The sequence below is a fragment of the Lithobates pipiens genome, unplaced genomic scaffold, assembly GCF_037356315.1.
Source record: "Lithobates pipiens isolate NorthernLeopardFrog02 unplaced genomic scaffold, aLitPip1_a1.2 Scaffold_16, whole genome shotgun sequence".
NCBI classification, from domain to species: Eukaryota; Metazoa; Chordata; class Amphibia; order Anura; family Ranidae; genus Lithobates; species Lithobates pipiens.
In genome coordinates this window covers 319319957-319332909 of record NW_027507748.1, presented here as the reverse complement: position 1 = coordinate 319332909, position 12953 = coordinate 319319957, and the positions used below count along the sequence as shown (strand labels likewise).

At 43.4% G+C, this 12953-nt stretch overlaps 1 protein-coding gene across 1 annotated transcript in view; it reads left to right on the top strand.

Annotated features, from left to right (window-relative positions):
* Window positions 1-10627, top strand: part of SLC19A2 (solute carrier family 19 member 2) — a 36941-nt gene extending 26314 nt beyond the window's left edge. Inside the window, exons 4-6 of the mRNA XM_077481679.1 lie at window positions 3708-3900; window positions 8097-8238; window positions 9960-10627. Coding sequence (XP_077337805.1) covers window positions 3708-3900; window positions 8097-8238; window positions 9960-10109 — 485 coding nt within the window. The 3' untranslated portion in view covers window positions 10110-10627. The remainder of the gene's footprint in view (window positions 1-3707; window positions 3901-8096; window positions 8239-9959) is intronic.
* The last annotated feature ends 2326 nt before the right edge of the window (window positions 10628-12953 follow it).

Below are 12953 nucleotides of genomic sequence, written 5' to 3'. Positions count from 1 at the left end.
ACAATTATTTTGCATGGAAATCTGGCTTTTATTTTGTAGTCCTGTAATTCTTAGGAATAACGCTCTTAAATCTGTTCAAACCAGAGTCTAGCAGACATCCCGGGTATGGAAAAGTTTATAATATAATAAAGAATAATAAAAATTATTCAATAATGTAATTAAATCCAAAGAAAACTGAAAAAGGGACATGTTTTGGTTGCTATGGACAATCTCCAAATTCCAGGCAGTAAAAAACAGTATTTATAATATAAAAGTGCATGCAGGGCACTGCACAGACCACTAGGGACAAAGGGGGTGTGTATTTTTTAATACAGCACTGTAATCTGTAAGATTACAGTGCTGTGTGTGTTTTGTGTTTTTATTTTTTTGAATTTGCCGCCGTTCTCCGCTCCCGTGCGTCGTAACGTTGCAGGGAACGGAGCTCGGCGGCATTCGGCACTGTGAATCGAGCGGGGGACAGCTCGATCACACAGCACGGCGTCCTCCCCTGCATCGAGCGATGCGATCCCGAGTCTGGCTCGGGGTTACCGCTCTTGTAATTAAAATCCCAACCTGAGCCAGACTCGGGATTACCGCTAGGAAGGTTAATGCAGCAGATGAGACACATCATGCTTGTTTCCCTTCAACATTTAGAAGATGTCCAGCAGTGCCATCAGCACAGAACTGTCAGAAATCTGTAGGACCCAGGTACACCAATCTACTCTACATAGAAGTCTGGTTAGACGTTGTCTCCATGTAAAAATTGCAGCCAAAAAGCCATACCTCTGATGTGGAAACAAGGCTAAGTGACTAAGCTATGCATGAAAACCTAGGAACTGGGGTGCAGACTGAGGATTCAAAATTTGAAATATTTGGCTGTAGCAGGAGGTTTGTTCATTGAAGGGCTGTGGAGCATTACAAAAATGAATGTCTGTCTGCAGGCAACAGTGAAGTACGGTGGAGGTTCCTTGCACGTTTTGGGGCTGCATTTCTGCAGTTGGAGATTTGGTCAAGATCAGTGGTGTCCTCAATGCTCAAATACAGGAAGATATTTCTCCATCAGGGAGGCTTGCGATTGGCCCCCGAGGTATTCTGCAGTAGAACAACCCCAAATATACAGCCAAGGAGAAGTATGGCCAAAGCTATTTTGGTTATACTGCTATGGATCACAGGAGTGCAGTTCCTTCTGTACTCCTGTGATCTTTTTCAGCTGACATCATAGCCGGTCCAGGCTCTGAAAAGATCCTGACCATATGGTTAGAGGTCGACCGATATATCGGCCGGCCGATATATCGGCCGATATTTGCCGTTTTTTAAATAATCGGCATCGGCCGATTGTGTTGATAAAAAGCCGATTCTACAGCGGACTTTGAAATGACTTCTGTAAGAAGTCAGTGTGAGTTGCCTGAGTCGTCATAGCAACACTTTCCTCCTCTCTGGGCAGACTGCCAAGAAAAGAACTAAATGATACAATGTTTACACTTCTGAATGAATGAAGTCATCTCTGTGTGTAGAAGTTCTCAGTTTAACCATTTAAAGACTAAATCTTTTCTGACACTTGTTGCTTACAAGTAAAAATTCAGTATTTTCTGCCAGAAAATCACTTAGACCCCCCCAAAAATTATATATATTTTTTTTAGCAGAGATCCTAGGGAATAAAATAGCGGTTGTTGCAATATTTTATGTCACACGGCATTTGCACAGAGGTCTTTCAAATGCATTTTTTTGGGAAAAAAAGACACCATTTAAAAAATAAAAATAAAATAAAAACAGTAAAGTTAGCCCTTTTTTTTTTTTTTTGTCCAAAAGTTTTGACTACCCGTTTTTATTTAATATATAGTTTTTTTTTTTTTTTTTTTTTATCTAGATCATACATACAAGTAAACTGATTGGAGGTTTGTTTTGTTTAATAAATGTTTAAAGCGGGAGTCCGCCGGGACTCCGCGTTTTTTTTTTTTATTTTTATTTTTTTTTTAAAAGCCAGCAGCTACAAATACTGCAGCTGCTGACTTTTAAAATGGTGACACTTACCTGTCCAGCGCGCCCGCGATGCCGGCACCCAAAGCCGATCTCTAGATCGACACTCGAGTGCTGCCGCCGCCGCCATCTTGGGTATGGGAATCAGGAAATGGAGCCTTTCAGCTTAATTTCCCGGTTCCCTACTGCGCATGCGCGAGCCGCGCTGCGCAATGAGGACGGTCCCCGCTGCCTCTGGGATCTGTGCGTTTCCCAGCAGGCAGCGGGGCACTTGCGGAAGGGGGCGGGCACTTGCGGAAAGGGGCGTAATGTACGCCCCTTTCCGCAGAGAGCTAGCCCGGAAGTGGGTGCAGTTACCTGGATTATCCAGGTAACTGCACCCCCCTCCCCCCTGAAAGGTGCCAATTGTGGCGCCGGAGGGGGGGAGGAATCTGATGAGCGGAAGGTCCATTTTAGGGTGGACCTCCGCTTTTAAGTGTAAGAAATTTTCTGTATCACTTATGAAGGCTGCTTTCACACTGGAGCGGGCAGACGTTAATGGTAAAACGCAAGTTTTAGCGGCTCTTTACCATCATTTTAGCGGTGCTATTTGGCTTCTAGTGGGGCACATATAACCCAGCTAGCGGCCAAGGAAGAGGTTAAATGCGCCCATGAAGCACCGCTGCCAAATCGCATTGCATGCGCTTCGGCAGTGGTGCCCATTCATATCAATGGGCAGGAGTGGTGGAGGAGCGGTATACACCACTCCAAACGTGCTGCTTGCAGGACTTTTTTTTTTTTTTAAGATCCTGCCAGCGCATCGCCTCAGTGTGAAAGCACTCTGTCTTTCACACAGACTGCAGGGGAGCCATTTTGCAGGCACTTTACAGGCGCTATTTTTAGCCCAAAAGCGCCTTAAAAAACGCCCCAGTGGGAAAGGTGTGTTAGATCAAGGGGGATTAAAAATAAATAAATAAAATCGGCCTAACATATCGGCCCAAAAAAATCGGCATCATATATCGGCTATCGGCCGCCATGATTTCTAAATATCGGCATCGGCCAGAGAAAAACCCATATCGGTCGACCTCTACATATGGTCGGTACCTGCCTAGAAGTCCTGATCAGCACGGAGCCAGTCAGGTTTTTAAAAGTACTCCAGCACTGCATGGGCTAAATGCTCATTTTGTTCTAGGGGATTGCGGAGCAGAGATATCCTTGCCTAATCTGCCTACCGCAAGACGGGTCCCTGCTGTTCCTGCCCCCCACACACTAGTGGTCTTGTGAATGGACTGTTCCTGAAGTCAGCACACCCATAGACCAACTCCGAATCAGAGGACGGCAGGAACAATCCACCACTGGACGTGGGGGAGTGCGGTTTTCCGGAGGATCCAAGGACTGGGTAAGTACAGCTTTCCCTTGCCCCTAGACAAAACGAGCAGTTAGCCCATGCAGTGCGGGCAGAGCCTGCAAATAACCTTAAATAAGGACCTGTTTGGGTGTGTTTTTGATGCGTTTTATCATGTTCCAGTGCAGAAAAAAAAAATGCATATAGTGTACTATCCATGCATTTCAGAAAAAAACACACTTGACTGCATGTGGTATGAACTGACCATAAGTTTATGAAGAGTCTCGCAATATCTAGCGGTTTAAAACTGCCGCAAATCTGTCTGCACAGTTTTTTTTTTTTGTTTTTTTTTCTACAATTTTCCATAAGGTTGGGCTGAAGATAAAATCTGTTTAGCATCACTAATGGCCCTTTTATTTTTCTCCAGGTGCCATAACAGTCTTTGTTGTTGGGTACATTAAAATTTCCTGGTCTACCTGGGGAGAGTTGCTCCTGGCTCTGTTTTCTCTGGTTAACGCAATCGCAGTGTATATCATGGACGTTATTGGAAACATTTGGGTTTGTTATGCCATGTATGTTCTCTTTAGAAGTATCTACACGATCCTCATCACAATAGCAACGTAAGTGATTCCAAACAATGCTTCAATCCTTAACTTACTGGTTTTAGGTCTTGCCCCCCTGTAGGCATACAAATAGGAGTATAGCATAGATTCCCATTAAAATGTATTAACCTGAAGTGATTACCATATGGCGCAATGATAAAATATATCTAAACCCATGCTGACGGTTATTTTAATGTGAACAGTACAGGACGCAGGACTAATACTCATAGACCATGGGTTACAGGCTGCTTTTTTCAGGCGACTAATGTTCGCTTAGGATTGCGCAGGGGGTTCACCCCCTGTGCATACCTCCCAAGTGGCCTGGATTGGGTGAGACCATGTTGAGATTTCAGTTAAATCCCGGTGTCCCGCCAATCCACGCTTAATCGCTGATCCGTTCCTGCACTCGGCTCCTATGTTCTGCGTCTCCCCTGCAGCTGCGCTTGTCACGAGCAGATACAGAGGAAATAATGCTTGTTTATTGCAGGTAGTAAAGGGTTGGCACAGGGAGTAAGGAGACGGGGCTGTGATTGGCTGTATATGGGGGAGGGGGCAGGTGTGGGTGTCAAAGGCCAGCATGGGGGCGGGGCTTCGCCTCCTCACAGTGCAATCCTTGGCACCCTCCCCCCCCCCCCCCAACATAAACAGCGTTTCCTCTTTAGCTGCCTGTAACAACCACAGCTGTAGGGGAGATGGGGGATTCACTTATGTGTTCTTCCTGGGACTCTTCACATTGCTTGAGGTAGTTTTAGCTTTGGCTCTTTTTTCCCTTCTCCTACTCCCTGGCCCAATGGGTGGGGCTTTGAGTAGCTGCAATTTAGCTCCGCCTACTGGATCAGGGAGTAGGAGAAGGGGGTGAAGAGTTGGAGCTGCAGTATCCTGAGTACTTTGAAGAGTCCCAGAAAGAACAGAACTAAACAGTGCAGAGGTGATACAGATATTTACTACTGCACTCTGTGTCACTGCTGACCCCTGCCTCATTTAGCACTGACCTCCGCCTCGCTTAGCACTGTCCTCTGAACTTTGCCTCGCTTAGCACTGTCCTCTGAACTTTGCCTCGCTTAGCACTGTCCTCTGAACTTTGCCTCGCTTAGGTCTGAACTCAATACTGACCCCTAACTTTTGCCTTGCTTGGAACTGACCCCTGAACTCCTCCTTACTTTGTTCTAACCTCTAAACTCTCCATTACCTAGCACTTCTGAACTCTCCATCACTTAGCTCTGACCTCTGCCTCTCCATCACTTACCTCGGAGCTCTGGCTCTCTTAGCACTGACCTCGGAGCTCTGTAGTAAGTGACTCAGAGGTCAGTAATTAACAGTCAGCTTAGCTTTCAGATTAACCCCTTCAGATCTGCTCTATAGCTGAATAACTGCTACAGCGCGGATCTAATTTGCCGGGAGTCCGTCAATAGACGTCCTCCCCTTTGCAAGCTCCCCCTACAGGGCACACACTGATCAGAGTCAATGAGACTTGGGTGATCACAGTTCGGAGTAAGGGGTGATCCTGGCCCCTTACCACGTGATCAGCTGTCAGCCAATGACAGCTGATCATGTGATGTAAACAGAAGAGTGGTAATTGTGGGGTTTTTTCTTCTCGCGCTGACAGTGTGAGGAGAAAAAAAACAATCACCGGTTTCTGTTGAAGGGACATCGGTCCTGAAGAGGAAGAGGCGAAGCCAGCTCATCAGTGCCCACAGTGCCATGAATCAGTGCCCACCAGTACATAAAAGTGCCACCTATCGATGCCCACCAGTGGTGTCAATCAGTCCCACCTAGCAGTACTGCCTATCAGTGCCCATCAGTGTAGCCTCATCGGTGTACATTTAATGAAGGAGAAAAATTACTAACAAACTATATAAAACGTGTGTGTTTTGTATTTTATTTATTTTTATTTTTTATTTTTTTTAACAAAAATAAAAAGCCCAAAAGGACTGAATAAAAAATAAAAAAAAGTGATCAAATACCACCAAAAGAGAGCTCTATTTGTGGGAAAAAAATTATGATAAAAATGTAATTTGGGTACAGTGTGGTATGGCTGCGCAATTGTCATTCAAAATGTTGCAGCTCTGAAAACTGATCTGGGCAGGTGTTCAGTTGTCCAGTAAGCAAGTGGTTAATGCAGTGCGTTTTTCCGGCACCATTGGTGTAGCAGTGTACCTATGGTTTTCATGAGGATTAACTGCCCTTTGTAATAGACTTCTATTGTGTCCCACCGTTTTGATGCACTTTCTGAAAGTGCACCAAAACCATTCTCTTTTTTTTTTTTTTTTTTTTTTTGTTTCACAAAGCACACCAAAACCGTGAGACACAATAGAAGTCTATGGTAAACCGCAGCTAGCCCACATGAAAACTGCGGGTACACTGTACTGTACCCATGGTGGAAGAAAACCACAACGCATCAGTGTGAAAGCGGCCTACTGGGGGGAGGGAGGACCAAAAGCATATTTTAAAGGTACAGGAAGGCTATTTGTTTTATTTAACCACGTCCCTTTAAGTTCCTCCCACTGTAAATGCAGTTTGACCACACCCATCACCCTAATGCCATAGGTTGCATACACCTATGAATGGTTGCTTCAGGGGGAAAGTTATCTGCAGGGTGCTATACAGGTCCTGGGCCTTGGGGGGGGGGGGGGGGAATATTCCCACCATAATGGGCAAAGCCTGGTCCTTAATAGACCCAGCATATTAGGTTCTCATGTATGAAAAAATCGGAGTCCTGGCTTTAAATAGATCATCGTACACTATGCAGGTTTTTTTTAAAAAAATTTTTGGGGGGGAAGGGATAAGATACTTCTTATTTAACTAAATTGATGAGTTAAAATGAGACACTTTTATGGTAAACTGGCCTTTTGAACTGCAGATGTTGCATTTCAGTAATAAATCAATGCACAGGCATAGCCAACACAAAATAATGTGACTGTGTGTACCTTTTTTTCATTCTGAATTACAAAATTATATAATTCAGATTTTATTTATTTATTATTATTTTTTTTTTTTTCATGGAGTCATCCAATAGAACATTCTCCAAAATTGAGAATCTGAGTTCCAGCTTAGTGGAGCCAAATTGGGATACAAAAGTGTGTCACAATTGGAGGTAGCAAAAGATAGGGATTGGAAGCTCACATTTTTGATTTAGATCTGCAAATTGTAACAGCCCGCCCCCTCTTTTAATCCCCTTTGACAACCATATGACCGGATCTGGTATAGTGAGCAGATGGGGGGGGGGGGGTTTCCTCCACAATGGCAGGGCCAGTGACATGGCAGTAGAAGCAGGCGTCGGTAATTCCTTAATGGTGGCTCGTATTGTGCCCGTCAATGGAAACTGAGCTCCAGAGCCTCTGTACACAATGCGATGCATGCTCTCGTAGGATGGGGGGGGGGGATTCCTCCATATCTGTTTTCCTCTTTAGGAGATCCAACAGGGGCTGCAGACTCGGACCAAAATAGTCAGTCTGCAACCCTTGCACATATACAAACCCTCGAATAGGTGAACTGATTGACCCAGTGTAGTGGCAGCCCAGGGTTCTGCTGCAGCCCTTCTACCAGAATCCAGTGGGAAAATCTCTCCCCATTTGGTGGCCAAGTGTAGGGCGTAGTGGGTGGAGGAGGTTCCCCGGATCTGGGATGAGAGGAGTGGGACAATATGTGGAGGATTCCCATCACAAACTTGGTGTTTTGCTAGAGATTGCTTAATTTAAAGTCCTGCATATGATATATTACACCCCAGCAAGGTTATTAAAAATTTACCTGGGAACGTTGGCAATGTTGCCAATTTTAGCCACATTTTTTGGCACTGCCAGGTAGTCGAGGAGTTATGGTCTGCCGTTGGGCACTGTATAACGGAGACTACATCTGTGCCTGTGCCCTTCATGGTGGCAACATGCTTGGTGGCGGGCTTGACGCCTACTAGGGCCCAGCGTACTTTGCGTAGCTTGTTTTATGAGCGCAAGGCTCTGATCCTCTACTGGAAGAAACCCATGACTCCCTCCCTATCCTACTGGAAAGGGCTTGTGAATAGGGCAATTCTGTTCTATATAGCAACATACCTGAGCGGGGGGGGGGGATGTTTTGGGGGCTTCTTCATTTTTACTTGTCTTTTCTATGAATCCCACCCTGCATGGCTTGGTTTTGTTTACTTTCTTTTGTTTTGTTTTTTGTACTATGCAAAATATTAAAGAAAAAATAATAAAATACAAAATTGCTTTTCTGCTTAGCTTTCAGATTGCAGCTAATCTAAACATGGAATGCTATGCCCTTGTGTTCGGAGTTAACACTTTTGTTGCCCTAGCTTTGCAAACACTGATGACTGTCATAGTTGTGGACTCCAGTGGACTTGGCTTGGGTATACTTACACAAGTAAGTTCTTTCATCTTGTGACTTGGCTTTTTCTTCTGCCCAGATTAAAAAAGCAATAACTGTGTGTGTGGTTTTATTTTTTATTTTTTTTATATATTATTAAATGACAGTACATGAATATATAAACACAACTTTATATGTGCCAAGTGTTTTTTTATTTTATTTTTTTGTCTTCTAATTATTATTTGGGTGAATTCTGCCATAAAGTGCCTTCTGTTTGTTTAGGGTTGGTGCATGGAAGTGAGACTGATAAGACCTAGGTTTTTTGCTAATACTACTTACTCTTTGGGACTAGTAATGAGTTCAGGTGTGTTAGGGCACAGGTTCAAACCCTGCTAAGCTGTCCCACAGGGGAGCTGGCAAAGCTAACCTCCAATCATAGGAGGAAGAAGCATTCCCCACCCCATACCCGTATGTATACATGCAGCTGCAGGATGGTGAATGCCTCCACCGCTTATGGTTGGCTTTGACAGTTTCCTGGCAGCATAGGTCAGGCAGGTTTGGACTTGTGTCCACACATACCAGAGCTCATCCCTGTTTGGAATCCAGCAATACTGCTTAATTTTTTATTTTTTTTTGTTTACAGGATAAAGCAGCCCATATAAATAAAGGGTGTGTGTGCTTTTCCCCTTTTATTTTTTGTCCTCTGAAATCAGAAAGAACTTTCCGTAGTCCAGCAGTCAAAAACATTTGTAACGGTTTTTAAGTGGATCATAACTTGGACAACACCCTAAGGCTGGGGTCAACACACATGCAAATTGTATGTGGGTTTCGCCGCATCCAACTCTCAATGGAGCCAGTTCACACAGCTTCGGGGCGGCCCTGGTTCGCTTTGAAGAAGGAAACTGTGTGTCTTCTGGTCAAATTTCAGGTGTGCATCCAGGCAAAAATTCGGACCTGAATTGGTGAACAGGGATGTACCGGACCCCATGCTGTTAGCTGAGGTCACAGCATATGTCAACGGTGTCTTATAGTGGTTGTAAACCCTTACAAACCACTTTGATCTACAGGTAAGCCTAGATTAAGGCTTACCTGTAGGTCCAAGAAATATCTCCTAAACCTATACGGTTTAGGAGATATTTGCCCGAAGACAGGCACCGCTGTCTACGGCGCATGCGCCGTAGACAGCGGCGCGCATGCGCACTGAGCGCGGCATTTCCAACAATGGAGCTGCCGCACGTGTCGGCTCCCGTGCGCATGCGCGGGAGTGACGTCATCGCGGCTCCGCCAAATGACAGCGGCGGAGCTGCAAGACCCCACCGAAAAGATGGATGCGCCGGACTACAGGGGACAGCGGTGACATTGCTGGCTCCTGTGTCAGGTAAGTGACACATAATGGGCTACTATGCGATGCATAGTAGTCCATTATGCTTTGCCTTTGCAGGGAATGAAAGAGGAAGTAAACCCATCAGGGTTTACTTCCTCTTTAAGCAGCATGCTATGGGAGCCCCTTGAGAGCACTGAAAGTGATAATCACACCAGTCACACCTTTCCGAATAATAGAAAAGTTAATTGTGGGGAATATTGGTGTAGTTCTGACTTTTAAGCTGGAGTAGTCAGTGGTATCATGGAAGGTACACTAGAAAAATGTGTAGACTCTCCTAAATACCTGCTACTAGGCCTTCTGGTAACTTTGATTTATGTAGCTGTATCCAGCTGACAGATGTTTTGCAACAAATATTTTACCAAACTTATGTTTTTTTTTTTTGTTTTTTTTGCAGTTTAAGATCTATGCTGGGTATTTTGCCATCATCGCCTTTATATTTTTTGTCTGCGGACTTTTTAATGTAATGAAAAACTGTCGACACAAGCAGGACACCCCAAAGTCCTTGGACTCGAGATTTTCTCTAAAGGCTAATGGTTCACTTTGACAGCTCGTTGATACTGAAGCATAGACCAAAGTGAAATGAACTGGCCAGCACCAAGCCATAGGAAGCCATGTAAAGACATTTAATAGCCAAACGCACACATGGCAGTGTAGCAGATGGACACTGATGATGTAATCATGTTACCCCAAAGTTGCAGTATCTTGTGGTACCCAGTGACGTAAGAATACTTTTGCTGGATCCGACTGATGGCACTAAACTCATGATAGGTTTTCCTTGGCATGTAGCTAAAGTGCAATTACTGTGCTGTACAACAAATGGCGCTGTAGGAGAAAGGAAAACTATATCTCACCACCCTATGTTCCACATCTTTCATTTGGAGAATTCGCTTTTTTATTTTTCCCCCAAAGAAATGTGGACAGAATTTTAGGCTTGACTAATATACAGTAAAAGTGCATAGACTAGGGTCATCGCATCACCGGAGAAGGGGATTTACAAAGTAAGTGTGCCATAATGTGTAAATCTGCTATGTATACTTGCACATTATGAAACAAGCTCCTGGGAGGGGGGGGGGGGGGGGTGGAGGTAAATAAAGTAAATCGTTCAGTTCTTTTTTTTTTTTTTTTTTTTTTTTTTTTTTTTTTGCTTCTACATTCCTTTAAAAAAAATTAAAGTGAGCAGCTTTAAATACTGTAGCTGCTGACTTTTTAAAAAACGGACAATCGTAAGTCCAGGAGTCCAGCCCTGTCTTTATCAGGGTTGGTTCTTCACCGTTCTTTGAATACTTGGCCTCGCCCTTCTGGCTGTGGGATCCAGCTGTGACAGCCTGCTTTTTCACAGTAGGCTCACCACTGCACATACGCAAGATTGTGCTGCACTTTCAGACTGGTCCTACAGCCTCCTGGGACATACAACGTGTCTCAGGAGGTTGCAGGCAGAGAGAGGGGTAGGGTCAAATGTCGGATTCTCACCTAGGTGTGGAATTGGGAGTGTGTACCTGTCAGTAAAAGGTACTTTCTTCCAAAAGTAAAAGCACCAAAAATGTTACAGTAGGGGAGGAGCGGAACTTTCACTTTTTAAGTGAAGTTGTGCTTTAAGTAAACCTATATTGCTGCTTACTGTAGGAAAATCATACACTGGGTGTCTATATGTATGAAAGGAATGGATAACTGAAGCCTTTTTGGATACTACAGTATCCTTGAGTTGTCATTTGTTTGCCTTACTTGTATATTTTGTGAAAATGGCCTTAGATCACTATGTATAGCCTCATTCATAAATGCACTTTGCCTGAATATCCGTGACATCTGTAGACAAAGTATAGTATAGTTAATGTGTATTATGTCTGCATTTCTAAAGATATAAAGCACATGGCTTTATCTATAATGTCGACATCAGGTAACTGTAATCAGTAATAGTAATGGTGAAGCTGGTTCTTTACCCTTGTTTTCAAAGGTTTGGCCATCAGTGGCTGTTTATTTAAAGCGGGAGTCCGCTGTGTTTTTTTTTTTTTTAATTTTTTTTTTTTTTTTTAAAGCCAGCAACTACAAATACTGCAGCTTCTGACTTTTAAAATAATACTTACCCACTCAGTGCGCCTGCGATGTCGACACCCGAAGCCGATCTCGATCGTCTCTCGGGTGCTGCCGCCGCCATCTTGGGTATGGGAATCAGGAAGTGGAGCCTTGCAGCTTCATTTCCTGGTTCCCTACTGCGCATGCGCGAGTTGCGCTGCGCAATAAGGATGGTCCCTGTTGTCTGGGATCCGTGTGTTTCCCAGCAGACAGCGGGGGACCTTCGGAAAGGGGCGTAGATTCTGCGGAAAGGGGCGTACCTTCTGCAGATATCTATGCCAGGAGTGGGTGCAGATACCTGTACTGTACAGGTACCTGCACCCCCCTCCCCCCTGAAAGGTGCCAATTGTGGCGCCGGAGGGGGGGAGGGTTCCAATGAGCGGAAGCTCCACTTTAGGGTGGAGCTCCACTTTAATATAATAATGACCTGTTGCGGGCCTTGCTGCTGAGTTTGTTTGTTTTTTTTGTTTTTTTTTGCAGGAAGACATTTCTGTTTTGTCAAAGATGATTCAAGTCACTTGTAATACTAAATATCCAGTTAATAACCAATATTTTAATAGGTGTTTGGTAGTAAGGTTAAATACTTCTGCAACATAGGCTGACAATACACTATACAATCTGATTGTGTAGTCTTCTTTAGATCTATCATCGATGTAGTACAAGATCCTTACCTGTTTTAATGGGTAAATGGATTTTTTAGGTGTGTCTTCGCATTTACGTAGCTTTTTTTTTTTAAAGCTAAAGGAGATTTGTGTATATGTACTGTACTGACACATCTTATTTTGCCTTGCTGTAGCTTAGAGGAAAGTTTATTTTTCTGTTACAATTCTATAAACTATAAAAAGTGTTTGAGTGTTTAGCTACATTTTTATGCTAAACCGGTCAGTAGGGGTCCACTAGTACATTCTCCTTCCTAGTAAACTAAAGTAAGAAAAGTGCAGCAAAAAAAAAAAAATTCTCATACTTTAGTTTCCTGCAACTTTTTCTCAAAAATATTCTAGCTACAGCAGAAAGATGATGTATTCTGCTTCATTTAAAAGTATTATAAAACGGTGTGAAATCTACATTCTAAGGATCCTTTTTCTGTGTCCTGTTCAGACCATACAGGTGCCTTGCATAAAAATGCAGCGTGTATGCATTTTTACTGGATACAATGCTACATCTCTAATAGTAGAACAAACGTTTGAATTTTAAAGCTAGATGTGGCCTGTACAGGAAAAAAAATAAAAATAATATATATATATATATATATATATATATATATATATATATATATATATATATATATATATATATATATATATATATATATATATAT